The sequence below is a fragment of the Ascaphus truei genome, chromosome 12, assembly GCF_040206685.1.
Source record: "Ascaphus truei isolate aAscTru1 chromosome 12, aAscTru1.hap1, whole genome shotgun sequence".
NCBI lineage: Eukaryota > Metazoa > Chordata > Amphibia > Anura > Ascaphidae > Ascaphus > Ascaphus truei.
The window spans coordinates 11189248-11211048 of record NC_134494.1 but is presented as its reverse complement, the minus strand read 5'-3'; the positions used below and the strand labels follow the sequence as shown (position 1 = coordinate 11211048).

The 21801-nt window shown below is 47.8% G+C and overlaps 1 protein-coding gene across 7 annotated transcripts in view; it reads right to left on the bottom strand.

The window, feature by feature from the left end:
* LOC142463899 (sperm-specific sodium:proton exchanger-like) overlaps positions 1-21801 on the bottom strand; it is a 956006-nt gene that overhangs the window by 923297 nt on the left and 10908 nt on the right. For 5 of the 7 annotated variants that reach the window (XM_075566732.1, XM_075566736.1, XM_075566735.1 and 2 more), the window contains exon 2: positions 14546-14646. The exons of 1 other annotated variant lie outside the window; for it this stretch is intronic. In XM_075566732.1, the coding sequence (XP_075422847.1) occupies positions 14546-14646 (101 nt within the window). Of the gene's footprint in view, positions 1-13212; positions 13513-14545; positions 14647-21801 lie in introns of those variants that run through there. One more of the 7 variants, XM_075566737.1, reaches the window with a different exon arrangement.

Below are 21801 nucleotides of genomic sequence, written 5' to 3'. Positions count from 1 at the left end.
TGTATAGGCCAGGTTTATTTTTTTTACATTCAGGGTTTGTTCCGTGGTTCTGCGTGAGACCTCTGGAGACCACCTGCGGGTCTCACGGGAATCAGGCTGGTGGTTCCACGGGTGACACATGCGGGGATGAAGCGGTGGCCTCACATCCATGGGGGCACCGCCGACCCATAAGTGCGGGGATGAAGCGGTGGTCCCACATCCGTGGGGGCACCGCGGACCCGTAGTGAGCACTCGTGAGTTCCCCAGACTCCCATGGGTACCACCCGAGGCCCCGCAGACACCTGTGGGTCTGACCCGGGGCTCCCAGACATCCTTGGGCCTACCGTGGGGACCCAATTGTGGCCCACGGGGACCCAATTGTGGCCCACGGTGACCCAAGGAGACCACCTGGGGCCATGGCGCTTGGCGGGACCCACCAGCAGGCCTCCAGAACCTGTTTGAAAAGGGCTGCTGGTACCCTGTAGGTCTGTGAGGTGCCCCGCCAGCCCACCGGGGACTCGCGTGTGGCTGTGTTATGAACCCTGTTTGTAAAAGGATAAATCTTGAATTTATGGGGGGGGCACAGGGGGTGGGTAATGTATTTAATAAATATAATGATGTTTATTGTGTCACTGTATTGTTTTTATTGTGGGTACTGGGAGTGGGGGGGGGGGGGTTCCCCAACGGTATGTGGGTAGGCCTCCCTTGTGGGTAGTGGGTGAGGGTGGTTAGGCCTCACGGGGTGGGGGGTTAGTGTGGGAGGGTATGTAGGCGTCCCGAGTGGTGGGTGAGGGTGGGTTAACCCCTTAATGACTGTAGCGGTTAATAACCGCTATGGTGATTAAGGGGTTAGGGGACATTACATTGGATGTTTTCATTCTTGTGTCTGTTTTGCAGCAGCGGAGGGGGCATGGGCAGGATGAAGAGGAGGATGGCCTTCATCGTGGCAGCCGGAAATGGGTGGTGAGTACTATATGTATTTAATGTATTTATTGTTGTTTATGTATTTCAAATACACAGTGGGTGTATGTTGTTTATTACTATGTTTATTGGGGGCAAATGTCCCCAATAAACATACTATTTTGCCTTAACCCCTTCATTGCCTTAGCGGCTATCCGCTATTGTAATGAAGCAGCATTTATGCATTTTTAATAATATTGTGCGGAAGCAGGGGGGCTCCTGAGCTGAACCGCATTGATTTGTGGCTCATAGACCCCCTGCTTCCCGAGTTGCAGGCCCCGGTTTGGGGCACCGGTGCCAGTGTCACCGCCATATTTATAGCGGACACGGCGCGAATGGAGTGCTATAAAGATGGCGGCGACACTGCCACCCGATGACACATACCGGGGCATGTAACTCGGGAAGCAGGGGGTCCCTGGTCCACAAAGCAAAGCGGTTCAGCTCAGGGGACCCCCTGCTCACAGTACACTATTATTAAAAATACATTCATGCTGCTTCGTTACCGTAGAACATAGCCGCAAAGGTAAGGAATGATTCTTTATTGATATGTGTGTTTCACTGATAGTGTAGCTGTGCAGGGGGTCTCTATGGAGCTGAACCGCTTTGGTTTTAGGTCCGGGGACCCCCTGCTTCTCGAGATACAGGCCCCTTTATGGGGTGCCGGTATCCCGCTGCTTTGTTTAAACTCCGCGGTCACGTGATCGGGACCTTTAAATGCAGAGGGATACCGGCACCTCATATAGGGGCCTGTATCTCGGGAAGCAGGGGGTCCCCGGACCTGAAACCAAAGCGGTTCAGCTCCGGAGACTCCCTGCACATATACACTATGAGTAAAAGTTGTTTATAAATACTTTTTATTTTGCCGATGTTTGCGCTGAGAGAGCGGCTTGTCTCTCTCTGCTGCAAACATCTATCGGCACAAAAGGCGTATGGGAAGGCTTATCGGGAGCCAGGCTGTATCGGCACAGGCTCATCGGCAGTTTTGCTTTCGCAGTGATTCGGCAGGGATCGGCCCTTACTGAATACTGCGAGGGCAAATCGCCAAAAAAAGGCCTATCGGCAACCCTTGCCAAAATTTTTTTATCGGGGCTTACTGCATGAGGCCCTATGTCTGGTTGATTAAAATCACTCATTATGCAAACATGACCAAGTTTTGATGCCGTCTCCATTTGCAAAAGAATTTTGGCTCTCAATCAAGCAATATCCTGCAGGTGTTTTTTTTAAAAATAAATTAGTACTGTACTATGAGAAAATACTAGTAGCATTTTTTTTTAAATAACACTAAATTACATTTTTAATGTATTATAATGTATGTATTTTTTTGTTTCTATACCAATCATTTACAAAGTCACATCCCCTTTCTCTTCTGAAACAGGCTCTGGCACATCCCTTTTTGAGCCCTGCCCTCTCTCTAGCAGTGCACCAATTGTATCTAGTGACTGCCTGGTCACGTGATCTTCCCCCCCCCCCCCCGACCTTTGTCATTAACATGCAAATGCATTCCACTGACTGCAGAATACTCCTCTGCAGCCATTTAGTGAACTCCCGAGACACATCTTTGGCGACTTAGCTAATTACTTATTGTGTGGATTATATTGATACACAAATTAAATGGGGGGGGGGGCAATATTGCACTGCTGCTTTCAAGCATATCCTTACAAACATTTTCTTTGTATTTAAACCTTCACTGCTAATTTCTGTCAACAAGCTCTCTACATTTTCATCATTCCCTTCATAAACATCCTCCCTTATAATTAGTTTTAGTTTCGGTTTAACATATAAACATACTCCATACGCTTCTATTTGCCCGATCCTTCCGAAAAAGGTAATAACCCTCTAAATGAACTGCCCCGTCATGAGTCTTTTATGTATTGTTATAACTCTGTGCCCAGGACATACTTGAAAACGAGAGGTAACTCTCAATGTATTACTAAAGCATTGAAAAATCCTGTGTTTTCTTGGGGCCAGTTTTTCTAAGGATAATAGATCACTCAAGGGAATCAGACCTGTTCTTTTGTTTCTCAAGGGTTCCCTCAGGGTAGCTTCTTTCACTAAACTTTTGTTTAATTTCTGTGAGCCTTTGTGACGATCTTGTACAGTATAGTGCTAGTAACAGGTTTCACCCTGAGGAGATGACTACACAGTAGTCCTTTTGCTGTACCCAGATCATCAAAACTATCATGTGGAGCATGTTGTCACAGTCAGTTATTTTTTTTTACATATCTGAAAAAGACAACAGGGTGTCAAGGAAATTTCACAGAAACAGCGTCAGATAAAATTGTAATACTGATAGTTGGTGCAGACTGATAATGTTAACAAAAGTTAAAAGGGTAAGAGAATCCAGAACACATACAGTGTCAATATAATCGCACCCACATGGGCCAATATAATAGAAACCAAGAATTTGGATATATAAATAGATTTTCAAAATTATCAATGTATGCATTGGTATATATGTGCGGCTTTTGACCCTATTGCAGTGCCTCGGGTCTGGATATAATATGTGTGTTATAAAAAGGAAGTATTTGTCAGTCTGGATAATTTATAACAAATCAAAAATGAAACAATTTTTATTAGGTGCATAACGATCATACTTTATAAGGCCAGTCCTCAATTGTAACAGATCTGGGGACTTACGGTTCCCAGCGTGTCCCCGTTACCCCAGGTCCCACAGTGGCTAGCTGTCCCGCTCCCCTACGTCCCCAATCTATCTCCCTCCCTGTGCCGTTCCTCCACGGCACGGTCCGCACGACCAGGCTCACGCGCGCGGTCCCCTCACCAACTGCGCGCGCTCCCGATCGCGGGTTCCCTATCAAGGTACACGCGCCCCTCGGCGTGCCTCCGTCATCCCTGCCCTTTCCCTACCTGGTTCCTCCGCTCCTCCTTCCCCTCTGTCTCCTGTGCCGAGCGCCTCTTCCGCTGTACTTCCCCCACGCTCTGGTGCAAGCGCGGTGCGTGTGCATAACAGGGTAATGGAAGGCGCGCGCACCCGCTCTAGTTACCTGCCGTCCCCACGCTCTGGCTCCGCCCCCTGTCGGTTGCAGGCAATAACGCTCGATTACCCCCCTGTCTCCTCCCCTGCTCTCACTGATCTATCCCTGCAAGTACCCTCTCAAACCTATGCTCCTCCCTTCACCCCTATTGGCCCTTCTTCCCATATAACCCCACTCTGTCCTTACTCTGCATAGCTTTCCTGTAGCTCCTGTGTGTGCAGTGTCTATGCCTAGCTCCCTTGTTTGTTTCAGCCCTGGTTCCTGTCCCTGCCCCTGTTTGGATTCCTTTGGCTTGAACTTGAACTCTGCTTTGGACTTGACTACGCTGTCTTCTCCTGCCCTTGAACCCTGGCTTTCGGACATCAGTACGCTGCTCTCTCCACCCCTGAACTCTGGCACTTGGACATTACACTCCGACCTCTGGCACCCCGGACTCAGCAAGTATTACGTTAACCCTTACTCACCAGGCCCGGCAATGCTATTACCACACTCCGGGCACGCCCTCACTGCTGTGGGTGCGTGTTATACCCTTACCCAAGCTCAGTACTGGGGACTGGCCAGGGGACACTGTGGATGGTCATACCGAGGTAAGTCTTCGATGTTTTCCACTCCCCTACTGTCCAGGTTATTCTGGAATTGCCGTGGCTTCAGCTGCACAACCCGCGTATTGATTGGACCAATGCTTTGCCGATCCAATTGACTGATGACTCAGAGAAGACGGTTTCTCCTTCTGTTGCTGTGCTCGCTGGCCTCGACACCACCTCATCTTCTCACTCTGTTTTGCCGAAGGTATATCATGAATACTTGGATGTCTTCAATAAAACCCAGGCTGAGGTGTTACCCCCTCATCGCTCTTATGACTGTCCTATTGATTTAATTCCTGGAACCATACTTCCCAAGTCCAAGTCTTATCCCTTATCTGTGCCTGAGACGGAAGCGATGATGTCATACATCCAGGAGAATCTTAAGAAGGGGTTCATCCGAAATTCCACCTCCCCCGCAAGGCAGGCTTCTTCGTGAAAAAGAAGGATGGCTCCTTAAGACCCTGCATTGACTTTCGTGGGCTTAACAAGATTACGGTAAAAAACGCTACCCCCTTCCTTTGATTTCAGAACTCTTCGACCATCTACAAGGTGCTTCTATTTTCTCCAAACTCGATTTAAGAGGAGCCTACAATCATATTCGAATGGAAAACCGCGTTTAACACGCGTTCGAGACATTATGAGAATTTAGTGATGCCGTTCGGCCTATGCAATGCCCCTGCTGTTTTCCAAGAGTTCATGAACGATATCTTCCGGGACATTTTGGGTACGTTCGTCATCGTATATTTGGACGACATCCTCATTTTCTCCAAAAGCTTGGAGGAGCACATTCGCCAAACCAAGTTGGTACTCTCTCGGCTTCGTGCTAATCGCCTCTACGCGAAAATGGAGAAATATCTGTTCCATCAATCTTCCACAGCCTTCTCAGGCTATATAATCTCTGACAAAGGCTTCACCATGGATCCTGAGAAATTGAAGTCTGTACTCGACTGGCCGTTGCCGAACTCCCTCAAAGCCGTGCAGCGCTTCCTTGGCTTCGCTAATTACTACCGGAAATTCATCCGTAATTTCTCTACTATTGCTCTACCTATCACTGCCCTGACCAAGAAAGGGGCTGATCCGACTGTTTGGTCCCCTGAGGCCATTGAAGCCTTCGACTTTCTCAAGAGAGCCTTCGTGTCTGCCCCATCCTTCGCATCCGGATACTTCTCTTCCTTTTACTCTAGAAGTAGACGCCTCAGATGTGGGAGCCGGCGCAGTGCTTTCTCAGAGATCTTCCCCACAGGAAAAACTCTATCCCTGTGGATTCTTTTCCAGGAAGTTCTCTTCGGCCGAGAGAAATTATGATGTCGGGAACCGTGAGCTTCTGGCCATCAAAATGGCCCTCCAAGAATGGAGACATCTCCTCGAGGGTACCAAGGAGCCAGTAGCCATCCTCACCGATCACAAAAACTTATTGAGGGGGCTCGTCGGTTGGGATCTCGTCAAGCTCGTTGGGCTTTGTTCTTTTCTCGGTTCAATTACACAATTTCTTATATTCCTGGCACCAAGAATATCAAGGACGACGCCTTGTCTCGTCAGTTCTCCACGGAGAACGAATCTAATGAATCTTCGGAGACGATTCTTCCCGCTAAGTGTATTATTTCCGCCAACAACTTTGATGTCTTGGATGAAATCAATAAAGCCCAGGCTCATATTCCTAGGAAATTTAAGGTGCCAGAAGGACGGTTGTACGCTGCCCCGCGTTTTCGCCACAAAATTCTTCTGTGGGGACATTCGTCTATATCTGCTGGTCATCCAGGCTTCAAGAGGGCGGTAGATCTTATCAAACAGACCTTTTGGTGGCCTAAGATGAACAGGGACATTTTCGACTTCACCAGAGCTTGTCCGGTCTGTGCCCAGAGCAAATCCGCCCGACACAAAGCTTCTGGTCTCCTCCTGCCTCTTCCTATTCCAGAACAACCTTGGAAACACATCTCCATGGACTTTATTGTGTAACTTCCCAATTCTAAAGGGATGAATACGATCCATGACGTTGTAGACAGGTTTTCCAAGCATACATACTTTATACCCCTCAAGGGTCTCCCCAATTCAGCCAACTTGGCCGACGTTTTTTCTAAGGAAATTTTCAGATTACACGGTGTTCCTATTTCGATTGTTTCAGACAGAGGTACTCAATTCATTTCTAAGTTTTGGCGAGCTTTTTCTCAGAGACTTGGCATTTCCCTTCTATTTTCCTCGGGTTATCACTCACAAACCAATGGGCAGACGGAGAGAATGAATCAGACGCTGGAACAGTATCTCAGATGCTTCGTGTCTGAATTGCAGGACAATTGGGTGGACCTGTTACCCTGGGCTGAGTTTGCCATTTACTCATTAAAAAACGAATCCACGCAAGAGTCGCCTTTTTTCATTAACTATGGATCCCATCCCAGCAGTCTTCCCCTCTCCCCCTTCCCTCTGGTGTTCCCGCAGCAGATTCTCACATTTCCAGTCTTCAAAATTCTTGGAAAAAGATCTTAAAAGCTTTGCAAGGTTCCGTTCAAAGACAGAAAACGCAAGCTGATCAGCGACGTCAAGTGGGTCCAGTATTCAAACCTGGAGACCGAGTTTGGCTATCTTCCAAGAATATCAAGCTCAAGACTCCTTCCCAGAAACTGGCCCCAAGATTCTTGGGTCCTTTCAAGGTCCTCGAGAGGATCAACCCGGTCGCATACCGACTTGCACTTCACCCTACTATGAAGATCCCATCTGTTTTCCACGTGTCGCTTCTTAAACCCCTGATACAAAATGCCCATTTTCCGGACCGCCCCCAGAGACCTAACTCGGTCGTCATACACGGACAACAAGAATTCAAAGTCCAGTCCATACTCTATTCTCGTTGGTTCAGGGGCAGACACCAGTTTCTCGTACACTGGAAAGGATATGGCTCGGAGGAACGCTCCTGGATACCATCCCATCACATCCATGCCCCAGCACTCCTCAGACAGTTCCGTCAGAAGTTTCCTCATAGACCTTGGGAGGATCGTCCGGAGTCCGATCCTCAAGGGGGGGGATACTGTAACGGATCGGGGGACTCGTGGTTCCCAGCGTGTCCCCGTTACCCCAGGTCCCACAGTGGCAAGCTGTCCCGCTCCCCTACGTCCCCAATCTCTATCTCCCTCCCTGTGCCGTTCCTCCACGACATGGTCCACATGACCAGGTTCACGCTCTGCGCACGGTCCCCTCACCAACCGCGCACGCTCCCGATCGCGGGTTCCCTATCAAGGTACACGTGCCCCTTGGTGTGCCTCCGTCATCCCTGCCCTTTTCCTACAGTACCTGGTTCCTCCGCTCCTCCTTCCCCTCTGTCTCCTGTGCCGAGCGCCTACTCCGCTGTACTTCCCCCACGCTCTGGTGCACGCGCGGTGCGTGCGCATAACAGGGTTACGGAAGGAACGCGCACCCGCTCTAGTTACCTGCTGCCCCCACGCTCTGGCTCCGCCCCCCGTCGGTTGCAGGCAATAACGCTCAATTACCCCCCTGTCTCCTCCCCTGCTCTCACTGACCTATCCCTGCAAGTACCCTCTCAAACCTATGCTCCTCCCTTCACCCTTATTGGCCCTTCTTCCCATATAACCCCACTCTGTCCTCTCAGTCCTTGCTCTGCATAGCTTTCCTGTAGCTCCTGTGTGTGCAGTGTCTATGCCTAGCTCCCTTGTTTGTTTCAGCCCTGGTTCCTGTCCCTGCCCCTGTTTGGATTCCTTTGGCTTGAACTTGAACTCTGCTTTGGACTTGACTACGCTGTCTTCTCCTGCCCTTGAACCCTGGCTTTCGGACATCACTACACTGCTCTCTCCAACCCCTGAACTCTGGCACTTGGACATTACACTCCGACCTCTGGCACCCCAGACTCAGCAAGTATTACGTTAACCATTACTCACCAGGCCCGGCAACGCTATAACTACACTCCGGGCACGCCCTCACTGCTGTGGGTGCGTGTTTTACCCTTACCCATCTCAGTACTGGGGACTGGCCAGGTCTGGGGGCATACAGGCGTTACATCAATGATTTTATACCACAAATGTCTGGATCAAGATATACAAACTATTTACATTTAAAGTTACGCTCCTACACAAAAACATGTTATAGAAACTTGCATCTTTATAGTGAAAAGGGTTGTGGGGGGCTTATGCTCCTATACAAAGTATAAACAGACAGAATATGACTAAGGAGAAGCTGTATACTCAGATCTCTTCAAGACATTGATCATCGCGTCTTTAAACCGGATACAATTGCAACGGCCGTTATTCGAACATATCACAGAGCCGTTATCGTGTGCTCTGCTGTAGTACACGCGGTATTCATGCTGCCTGGCACCCCTGTGATTACTGCGATTGATCTGTTTTAATTTAATGGTTTCGGATTTCTTCGGGTGCAATTCTTCGCGTATCTACCAGGTGGCAGAAATTAATGAATTGTAATGTGTACTGTACTAGTCTCAATTTGCAGGTGTTTAAAAAGCAGATAAAAAACAAGTCTACCATAGTGGTCCATTGTGAATTGACCTTGGTCCTTGAAGACATTATCAAATATAGGCATTTCATAATAAAACCTTATAAAAACTCAATGCTCTGTGATTTTCTTCTACATTCCTACAGTATCCTTGCACAATTGCTGAGTGGACTGGACTGCGCTGGAACGGACATCATGTGTACACCGTACACGTATAAAAAAAAAAACCTGACTGTAGTTATGCATTTTTAATATGTTCTGCAATTAATGCTGCAGCAGACAACATGGCTACTGTAACAGAAATATATGGATATTTCATTTCGAACTATGATTTTTTTTTCCAAGTTTTCACCTGACGCTCGTGGGTGGAAGCATTCGATAAGACAAACCTTAACTACGATCAGTTTTTATCGCATCGTCCCTACTCCCAGAGATAGAGGGTATTGGTGTGTGATTCCACATTTTTTGTTTGTTTGATCATGGCAACTGCAAAAGGAGAAAGGTCGGGTTTAATCCATATAAGATCCGTCAATCCCAGTCCAGCAATGTACCAGCGCTGGCAACAGCGCCAGCACAGGCACCGGCTTACAATAACGGTCCATCAGTGAAAACCTGTTGAACGGTAATCCTTCCTACCTGTCCCCGCCAGAATACCTGCAAAATTTCCAGCCTGAGCCTGATTTCACATACAGGTACCAGCAAGCTTGCGTGTACCAAAAAGATTTCCAGCTTCATCAGCTGTCAACTACATGTGTAACAGGCCAGCTGTCACCTGTCAACTATAATGCAGACTACAGGAGTGACAGTGCCTCATCTCCACCGTTTGGCAAAGTTTATAATGAAGGTAAATATAATGTACTACATTATACTGTATTACACTATACAGTACAGTATTAAGTTTAAAGTTGCAATGTTTAAAAAATATATATATTTTAAAAAAAACAAAAATATGTGCATCAATACAATATGCACACAGACAAGTGATTAGCTACAGTGATCAGTCCGTTATCCTGTAATCAATCGCTTTGCTCAGGGTTATTTAATTTAATTCTTGCACAATTATTGAAAATGTAGTCCTGCAATATGATTGACTGAGCAGTTACTACAGTAGATACAATTGGTGCACAGCTAGGGAGAGGGTGGGGCTCAAGAACCAGAGCCTATCAGAAGTTTGTTCTCATCGTACAGACACATATAGGATATTGCTTGAACTGCTGCTTTAATTCCCAATGACACGACTTGACGCACGCGCAATACCGGAAATCAAAGCATCTTTTATTTTTTTCTCAGAAAAGAAACTTTGACGGCAAAAAGGTGGAATTTCAATGGATGTCTAATACCGCTTTTTTAAAACGTTGCTTGCACATTGTGAATTTTTATTGATTAGGAGAGAATAATTGTGAGCTTTATAGAAAAAAACACAGATAACTGATCACAGATGGATCACACAAAGCCCCTAATAGCTGCACTCAAGGTAGGTCACACTAGGAATGGTAGTGTAGACACAATGAGAGATAGAAAATAGCCTAACCCATGGATAGGGCCGACCACTAAAGGTCACACAAGAGTGCACAAAAATAATAACGTTTTATTAACCAATTAAAAAATTAAATTAAAAAATTTATTAACCCGATGAAAAAAAATATATATAAAATAAATAAAATCCCCATACGCTGGGTGGAGGCAGTTGTGGGATACCTCTATATTATATAACCTACATGGCATAACCATCTAGTGTAAAGTGACTAACCCTGCAGCTACATACATACATACATACATACATACATACATATATATATACCCTATTTCCTCGATTCTAAGACGCCATCGATTCTAAGACGCACCCTTGATTTAATAAAAAAAAATGTGGGGAAAAAAACCCAGTATATTAAATGTGCAGTTTTTTTTTTTTTTTTTTTTTTTAAACTAGCAAACAGTAGCATACATTTATCTGCACTAGAGAGAGGCAGACACAGAATGGGGAGAGAGAGAGAGACCGTATCGGATGAGCAGAGAGAGAATGGATGGGGGGGAAGGAGAGAATGGGGGGGGAAGGAGGGAATGGAGGGATGGGGGGAGGGAGACAGTGGAGGGGAGGGAGACGGGGGGGGAGACAGTGGAGGGGAGGGGGGGAGGGAGACAGTGGAGGGGAGGGGGGGAAGGAGACAGTGGAGGGGAGGGGGGGAGGGAGACAGTGGAGGGGAGGGGGGGAGGGAGGCAGTGGAGGGGAGGGGGGGAGGGAGACAGTGGAGGGGAGTGAGACAGTGGAGGGGAGGGAGACAGTGGAGGGGAGGGAGACAGTGGAGGGAGACAGTGGAGGGGAGGGGGGGAGGGAGACAGTGGAGGGGGGGGAGGGAGACAGTGGAGGGGAGGGGGGAGGGAGACAGTGGAGGGGGGAGGGATACAGTGGAGGGGAGGGGGGGGGGAAGACAGTGGAGGGGAGGGGGGAGGAAGACAGTGGAGGGGAGGGGGAGGGAGACAGTGGAGGGGAGGGGGGGGGGAGACAGTGGAGGGGAGGGGGGGAGGGAGACAGTGGAGGGGAGGGGGGGAGGGAGACAGTGGAGGAGAGGGAGACACACAGAGACACATACACACACACAGAGTGACAGAGAAACACAGAGAGAGACACATACACAAACACACACAGATTGACAGAGACACACAGAGACACATACACAAACACACACAGATTGACAGAGACACACAGAGAGAGACACATACACACACACAGATTGACAAAGACACACACACACACACAGACACAAACACACACAGAGAATCACACAGAGAGAGACACATACACACACACACACACACAGAGTGACAGAGAATCACACAGAGACACATACACACACAGAGTGACAGAGAATCACACAGAGAGACACATATACACACACACACACACACACACACACACAGTGACAGAGAATCACACAGAGAGACACACACACACACACACACAGTGACAGAGACACACAGAGAGACACATACACACACACACACACACACAGTGACAGAGACAAGGGAGGACTCGTGGGGCTGGCAGCCGAAGCTGTGAGTAGCAGAGGAGGGGCGGAGGGTTCATGGGGCTGGAAGCTGTGAGTAGCAGAGGAGGGGCGGAGGGTTCATGGGGCTGGAAGCTGTGAGTAGCAGAGGAGGGGCGGAGGGTTCATGGGGCTGGAAGCTGTGAGTAGCAGAGGAGGGGCGGAGGGTTCATGGGGCTGGAAGCTGTGAGTAGCAGAAGAGGGGCGGAGGGTTCATGGGGCTGGAAGCTGTGAGTAGCAGAGGGCTCGTGGGGCTGGAAGCTGTGAGTAGCAGAGGGCTCGTGGGGCTGGAAGCTGTGAGTAGCAGTCAGGGGCGGTCAGCTCGTGGTGCCGCTACAGCCGCACTGCTGTGGGTCGCAGAGGGGGGGCCAGCACTTTAAGCAATCAACATGAGACAAGGGGGAGAGCGGGCGGGGGGCCGTGGCTCAAGCAGCCGGCTACCGCGCTTTTTGGTAAAACGCTGAAAGCTGCACGCCCTCCGTCTGCAGCGCCCCCAAGCAGGTTTTTTTTTTTTTTTTTTTTTTTAGTACATCGATTCTAAAACGCATCCCTATTTCAGAGATGTGAAATTGGGAAAAAAAGTGCGTCTTAGAATCGAGGAAATACGGTATATACACACATATACAAAACTGTACAGATGGTAGATCACAGTAAAGAACCTGCGACAGGTATACACAGCCTAAGCACTCAATCAGCAGTAGTGGTAGAGGCTGTAAGGTAAGGTAAGATGTAGTAAGCATACAACATGATCACATCCGTAGTGTGGATGTGAGTATACTGCTAGTGCCCTGGAAAGGTATCCGGAACAAACACTATCTGTCTCCAACACCAGGCGCGTGACCATCAATGTGATGTCACGTTACCCCGACGTACATTTCGCACGTCATTGGTCGCTTTCTCAAGGGGGAGGAGAAAAATCTTGCGCCCACGCGGCCCCACGCTCTAACTATTACCCAGCTTCAGACCATGCTTCTCCATGGCGTCAGATGAAGCCGAGGGGTCGTGACGTCACATTACATTAGAGGTTAGGGGGACACTACACAAGTGAACAGCAGGCAGGGGGGTGCAGCGCAGGAATTTGCGCAACCCTGGGTTATAGAATGTGCTACAACTGTAATGGTTCCTTGTAATAATTACAACTGTAATATTTTTTGAATTATTGTTTTATCAGTCATTATGAGTATATATATATCACAGTACCCATCATGCCCCTGACGAAGTGATCAGCGTCACGAAACGCATAGGGTGGTCTTCTGAATAGTGTGAGCATTGGTGTTGGTTTTCTGCATCCTCAAACCTGTATCGAGCACTGTCTGACCAGGGGAGGTTTTCTGGTTAAGTGTCGTAAGTGCAGACAGCTATTAAGACTTCCATTGGCGGTGCGTATGCATGTGACACCACCTGAATGCGACGAGAACAGCGGGTCTGCTATCGGAGCAGCGGTGTATATGACGGCGGCGCTGAGGTCCTGGAAGTGTAAGGTGGAGTCTCTTCTGAGGTCTGATATGGAGGGAGAGAAAAGGCTGCTGATAACACAGTTTAACAACTGCCCTGTCGTGATTAGGATTCTAATTTTACATCTACCGAATGAGATTTCCACAACCAATGTCCTTTGTCCTATAGACAATTGTTTTGTCTTTTTAATGTTTCTTTTTTTTTTTTTACTATTAAATAGTACCAGCATTTTAGCTATTCTGTGTTTGGTGTGTAGTTTTGTTGTTTTGTTAGGTAGTGGTTTGTATGTCAGTTTTACACTATGATTGTTCTTTATGCTTGTTTCCATATGTTTGAGACATTATTCAAGACCTTCTCGGACACTAAGGACACTAAGGACTGGACTGATATTTGGTCAGAGTTCACTTTTGGTGTTGTACGAGTCTATTCATCTAGGCATCGGTTATACTGTGTTTTGAATTACAACTGTAATGTTATAGTTAATCTTACAACACATACTGTAAACATACATAAAATAAACTACTAATTCTAAAACAAGCTATTCATACGCATAAATCAAAGTCATGCTAGTCTGACATTCAAATAATGCATGTTTCCTCATTACTATTAAAAATATATATATATATACGTCTTATCTATAGCAGACAATAACTACTGAAATTTGTAAAAGTTTGGAGGTATTAAGTTAATGCTATTAGTCTTCATAAATTATATAATGACACTAATGTTATACTGTATTTGCTGTGAATCCACTTATCTGGTAGGAAAGATTTGAATTCTATTCAATGAATTTTTGTATTTTAAATGTAGAACTTGTCTAGTGAAATTGCTGGCACAGCTGATTGAATTACAATGTACAGTATATATTAACATTAAGAAAAATTAATTTTATATTGCTTATACATACTGTATAAGTGTTGGCCTAATCTATACAATGGCTATGGCTGGAAGTACAGTAAGTAACTTTAAGGCCTTTATTTACTTACAAGGATTTTTATGTGCAAGCCACTATTAAGATGTATCTTGGTGTGTGTGTATTATAAAATAAATCTATATATTTATTAAATAATTAAAGTACCTCAGATACATAGACGCCTGCCGTTCCCATGATAATTCCAATTATACAGAGAAGCACAGAGTAAGGAATTGGAAAGTTTTTTAGCAGAGTTCTAATCAGTGCTGGAAAATAAAAGGTTTACAATACTACTTGTTTCTGTATGCAAACTTTCAACTAATACAAAATTAAAAACATGCATCTTAACATTAGAAGGCAAAAATTATTACCGCCTTCACAGAGATAGGCAACAGGAAGGTAGGTAGGTAGGTATGTATACATACATACAAAATATGTATATTTATTGAATTTACCCACATCTAACTTATCCATCTCACTCTAAATAGACTTTCTATATTTTTTGGCATTAATATACTACTGTAACTTAAAGAACATATTAGGACTGCTCTTGCTTTCATTTGTGATCGTTTTTTCTTGTTCTGATAACCGTTTTGCAACTTTTATTATATGCCATGTAAACTTGATGTAATTATGTCATCCGTTCTGACTTCAATAATCTTAATTCTAGTACACAAAGAACCTGGGAGACTCTAAAAGCTCATATACACTGTAATTACAACAATGAAGAGCTCTCACATTGGTCTAAGAAAATATATTACAACTTGACATACAGAAAATGTATACTTTTGCATGAATTTCTGCTTCAATTTACAATATTAACACATAAGAAATATCCCATGTGTCCTGGTTGGTACTAGTGGTGCAGATAGTGGCGCTGTTAGTGAGGAACAGGCAGGTAGCTGGGTAACAGTTAGCAGGGGGGAGAGGAAGGGGCAGGCCAGTTCAAAGATGAACCATGCCAATAGATTTGCCAAATTGAGTGAAGATGTTGAGTGTCAGGGTAGAAATGGAAGGCTGGGGGGAGAAAGATTCCTCTAGAAGCCAGGGGAACAGTTCCTCCGGCACAGAGGGGTCTCGGGATACCCAGAGACAAAGAAAGATTGTGGTGGTAAGGAACTCCATTATTTGGAAGGTAGATAGGGCAATCTGTTGCCATGACCGCATGAACCGGACAGTTTGTTGTCTCCCAGGGGCTTGAGTTCGGCACATTGCGGATCAGTTAGACAGATTGTTGTGAGGGGCTGGGACTGACCTAGAGGTCTTGGCACCACTGACAAAGTTAGAGAAAGATGGAGGGTCTGTCACACGAGACCAGGTACTTATACATTTATACCGGGATCATATCACTGAGCAAAGCCAATAAGTAAAATAAAGTGCGATTTATTCTTTAGAAACAGGCAAACACACATTGGATTACAATAGACAGAAGAAAATACACTTACTGGGGGTTTGGGGTGGAAACACTGACTTTCCCGATTGAAATAAAGTCTTTAAACCATCCGTTGGTTGACCGGGACTTAGCCCAAAAATCCCTGGAACTGAAATCAGCATGAGTTCCTGGATGCTGCTGTACATTCCGCTCAGAAATGGTGCTTGCGACGGTGAAGGGGTACCCAGGCCATGAAATAAAGGCATTCAGCTCGGCTGGGTTCCCCCGAGTCAGATAAAGTAACTGTAGTGTCAGTTCTGCAGCCCAGGGCTGGCTGCAGTCCTATTAATGTGTAATAACATGTCTAAAATGCGCCCGCTAGGAATAAGGGCCTTCTATCACTGTTTAAAGGGTTAATTGGATAAGCGTGCCTGTGGTTATGTGGTGGGGCCCGGCATTGCAACTTTTGATAGGAAGGTCCTAGCTTTCAGATTTTTGGTATGCCGAGTGCTAGGTGGTAAACATGTAATCGGGTATGGTTATGAGACTTTAAATATTTATATAACACAGAAGCTCTGATTTTAGTATTTTAAAGTTATAGGAACTGGGACATTTACATTTCAGCCAGGCAGTACAGCAGATACATTAAGCATTCACTATTGTTGCCCCCTCTCCGTCGCCCCCTCTCCCTCGCCCACACACACACTCACTGTCGCTCTCTCTCACACACACTCTGTGTCGATCTCACACACACACACACACACACACACACACACACACACACACACACACACACACACACACACACACACCACACACACACTCTGTGTCGCTCACACACACACAGTGTCGCTCTCACACACACACACACACTGTCGCTCACACACACACACACACACACACACAACACAGTCGCTCACACACACACACACAGTCGCTCACACACACACACACACACACACACACACAGTCGCTCACACACACACACACTACACACACACACACACACACACACACACACACACACACACAGTCGCTCACACACACACAACACACAAACACAGCCGCTTACACACACACACACACAGTCGCTCACACACACACAGTCGCTCTTACACACACACACACACACACACACACACACACACACACTGTCGATCTCTCACGCCCCTCTCTGTCGCCCTCTCTCTCACGCCCTCTCTCTAACGCCCTCTCTAACGCCCTCTCTCTCACGCCCTCTCTGACGCCCTCTCTGTCGCCCTCTCTCATCACGCCTCTCTGTCGCCCTCTCTCTCACGCCCTCTCTGTCGCCCTCTCTCTCACAGCCCTCTCTGTCGCCCTCTCTCTCACGCCCTCTCTGTCGCCCTCTCTCTCACGCCCTCTCTGTCGCCCTCTATCTCACGCCCTCTCTGTCGCCCTCTCTCTCACGCCCTCTCTGTCGCCCTCTCTCTGTCGCCCTCTCTCTCACGCCCTCTCTGTCGCCCTCTCTCTCACGCCCTCTCTGTCGCCCTCTCTCTCACGCCCTCTCTGTCGCCCTCTCACTCACGCCCTCTCTGTCGCCCTCTCACTCACGCCCTCTCTCTCACGCCCTCCTCTGTCGCCCTCTCTCACGCCCTCTCTTCTCACGCCCTCTCTGTCGCCCTCTCTCACACAGCCCTCTCGCACGCCCTCTCTCTGTCGCCCTCTCTCTGACTCCCTCTCTCTGACTCCCTCTCTCTGACTCCCTCTCTCTCACGCCCTCTCTCTCACGCCCTCTCTCTCACGCCCTCTCTGTCCCCCCGCCCTCTCTCTCACGCCCTCTCTCTGTCGCCCTCAGTCTCTGTCGCCCTCTCTCTCACGCCCTCTCTCTCACAGCCCTCTCTCTCACGCCCTCTCTCTCACGCCCTCTCTGTCGCCCTCTCTCTCACGCCCTCTCTGTCGCCCTCTCTCTCACGCCCTCTCTGTCGCCCTCTCTCTCACGCCCTCTCTGTCCGCCCTCTCTGTCGCCCTCTCTCTCACGCCCTCTCTCACGCCCTCTCTGTCGCCCTCTCTCACACGCCCTCTCTGTCGCCCTCTCTGTCGCCCTCTCCTCACGCCCTCTCTGTCGCCCTCTCTCTCACGCCCTCTCTGTCGCCCTCTCTCTCACGCCCTCTCTCTCACGCCCTCTCTGTCGCCCTCTCTCTCACGCCCTCTCTGTCGCCCTCTCTCTCCGCCCTCTCTGTCGCCCTCTCTCTCACGCCCTCTCTCTCACGCCCTCTCTGTCGCCCTCTCTCTCACGCCCTCTCTCTCACGCCCTCTCTGTCGCCCTCTCTCTGACACCCTCTCTCCTCACGCCATCTCTGTCGCCCTCTCTCTCACGCCCTCTCTGTCGCCCTCTCTCTGTCGCCTTATCTCTCACGCCCTCTCTGTCGCCCTCTCTCTGTCGCCCTCTCTCTCTCCCTCTCTGTCACCCTCTCTCTCACGCCCTCTCTGTCGCCCTCTCACTCACGCCCTCTCTCTCACGCCCTCTCCTGTCGCCCTCTCTCACGCCCTCTCTCTCACGCCCTCTCTGTCGCCTCTCTCTCACGCCCTCTCTGTCGCCCTCTCTCTCACGCCCTCTGTCGCCCTCTCTCACGCCCTCTCTGGTCGCCCTCTCTCTCACGCCCTCTCTGTCGCCCTCTCACTGACTCCCTCTCTCACGCCCTCTCTGTCGCCCTCTCTCTCACGCCCTCTCTGTCGCCCTCTCTCTGTCGCCCTCTCTCTCACACCCTCTCTCTCACGCCCTCGTCTGTCGCCCTCTCTCTCACGCCCTCTCTCACGCCTCTCTGTCACCCTCTCACTCACGCCCTCTCTGTCGCCCTCTCTCTCACGCCCTCTCTGTCGCCCTCTCTCACACGCCCTCTCTGTTGCCCTCTCTCACTTCTCTGTCGCCCTCTCTCACGCCCTCCTCTGTTGCCCTCTCTCACTTCTCTGTCGCCCTCTCTCACGCCCTCTCTGTCCGCCCTCTCTCACGCCCTCTCTCTCACGCCCTCTCTGTCGCCCTCTCTCTCACCGCCCTCTCTCTCACGCCCTCTCTGTCGCCCTCTCTCTCACGCCCTCTCTGTCGCCCTCTCTCTCACGCCCTCTCTGTCACCCTCTCTCTCACGCACTCTGTCGCTCTCTCACGCCCTCTCTCTCACGCCTCTCTCTCACGCCCTCTCTCACACCCTCTCTCTCACGCCCTCTCTCTCACGCCCTCTCTGTCGCCCTCTCTCTCGCCTCTCTCTCACGCCCTCTCTGTCGCCCTCTCTCTCACGCCCTCTCTGTCGCCCTCTCTCTCACGCCCTCTCTGTCGCCCTCTCTCTCACGCCCTCTCTGTCGCCCTCTCTCATGCCCTCTCTGTCGCCCTCTCTCTCACAGCCCTCTCTCTCACGCCCTCTCTCTCACGCCCTCGTCTGTCGCCCTCTCTCTCAACGCCCTCTCTGTCGCCCTCTCTCCTCACGCCCTCTTCTCTCACGCCCTCTCTCTCACGCCCTCTCTGTCGCCCTCTCTCTGTCGCACTCTCTCTCACGCACTCTCTCTCACGCACTCTCTCTCACGCACTCTCTCTCACGCACTCTCTCTCACGCACTCTCTCTCACGCACTCTAATATCTTATTTACCCTATATATATCTTAACTACACTATACCTACACCGAAATAACCTATACTGCTTTCTTCCAGTTCTTACTCAAGCTTCACACGGGAGACATCGGAATCCCCCTAACCCAGAAGACCGGTAGGGAACACCTCCCTTCAAACATATAACATTGCGGGAATGAGGGTACCTGGACATTGAGGGACTGCGGATCAGGTAAGATCCCAGACGGGATTGCTGCTTTAGAAATTGTGAAGCGGGGGCATCCAGACACTGGTTAAGGGGTTCAGGAAACTAGTAATTCATGTCTGGCTTTGTTTTCCAGATCTGACATTTATATACACACACCTATGTAACAAGGACTAATTGTAGTATAATTTAATACAATAAATAAACTTATGTCAAAAACAAATGTTGTTCTTACTAGGAATGTATTCATTTTTTGGGGCTGGGGGTGGGACAAGGGGCGGGTCTAGATGACGAGTAGATTTTTTGGTTCGGCGAATAGATTTTTGGGTGATTTGTCAACCACTGGCTATAGTAAGGGGTTAACCCCACCTCCCCCACTACCGCCCTAACCACTCTTGCCGGACAACTGCCCCCAGCCTCTACCCATTGATTGGCACAGTAGTACATTATGCCCATATAATATGGGCATGATTAGCCACTGTGGCAGTCAATGGGCAGCCTAAAAAATAAAAAAAAGCACCAAAAAGACAACAATTAAAAAAAATAAAAACAGTACCTAAACACAATAATTAAATAATACAACCTAAAAACACAAATTATATCAAAACAAGCCCATGGGGGGGGGGAAAAAAACACAACAATTAATTAAAAACACAATTGCCCAAAATATTCATTGCTTGTCACTGTATTTATCTATAGCCCAAATAGGCATAAATAAACACATTGGCAGTCAAAGGGCAACCTAGAAAAAAAAAACACAATTAAACAAACCAGGAATTAAAAAAAAAAAAACACAATAAAAAAATAAAAACAAGAATCAAAAATACAACCAATGTTTTTTTTACTTTTTACGCCTTCACCTTCCGATTCAAAGTCCATCAGCAACAGCAGGAACCTCTTGACGCAATGATCCTCAACAGCCGGTAAATCCATCTTCTTCTTATCTACATCTGTCCATTGTAATCCAAGAGCCATCCCCAATCCGATTGGTTGAAGAACCATGTGACATCTTCCATTTTTCTTTTAATTTAAGGATGTGACATCTTTAAGGGATGTCACATGCTTTTTATAAAAAAAATGGCTGCCATCACATCGTACTGGAACCAATTGAATTGTGAGTGTACCATTTGGTAAATCTCACAATCCGATTGGTTGTAGTATCATGTGATGGCAGCAATCTTGTTTTAAGGATGTGACGTACCTCACTTGAAGATTACGTCACACCCTTATGGATTGTTTTTTTTTAAAGAACCCTGTCACATGGTACAGCATCCAATCAGATTGGAGCTGTACCATCTGTCTCAAATTTGGCGTCACAGGCCTTATATAAGGTCTGTCCCGTCTCATTTGACCTTAAGAAGCCGACGGGACAACATCCGCTTCTTGGATTACAATGGACAGATGAAGATCAAGAAGACTATGGACTTACCGGCTGCTGAGGATCATTGCGTCGAGTGTCAAGAGGTTCCTGCTTTTGCTGATTGACTCAGAATCAGAGGGTGAAGACGTCAAAAAAAAAAAAAAAAAAAACACCCACACCACATTGATTGCATTTTTTTTTCCATTACATTTTTTTTTGATGCTTGGGTTTTTTTATTGTATTTTTTAAAATCATGATTCTTGTTATTGTGTTTTTTTTTACTGTTTTTTGTTACTGTTTTTTTGTTGCAGATTATTATTTTTTTATTTGTTGTTTAGTTTTGGTGCTGGTTTATTTAAGGTGGCCCATTGACTGCATAGCTCAGTGATTCCCAACCTTTTTTGTTTGGAGGAACCCTTGAAGTATTTCGAAAAAACTCGGGAACGCCTATCTGGCTGACACATATTAGGCTGCGTTTATAGTGCTGGCAACATCGCGCCAAAACAAATGTATTGACGCAGCAGCTTGGTCGCGATCGCTGGAAGTCACTTCAATTTGATTTTTCTAGCAACTGCAGCCTGACGTCAGCGTCGCCGGCACTATAAGCGCGGCCTTAGGTTAATTTCACCCCTCACAAGCCACCTCTATTTCCCACCCTCTACCCATGTATTTCTCTCTCCTCTGTCTCACCCACTCTCATACCCCTCCCTCCTCGCATGTATTTATCTCCCCTGCGTCTCACTCTTACTCCCTCTTTTCCTTTTCCTCACTCACTCCCCCCTCTCCTCTCACTTGCTCCTGTCTTCCGTCAATTACCCCACTATCACTCAATCCCCCCACAAAATACATACCAAAAAACCCCACCCCTCTAAATACATGTAACCCCACAGTCGCAATACATTTTAAAGACCCCCACCTAACATCCA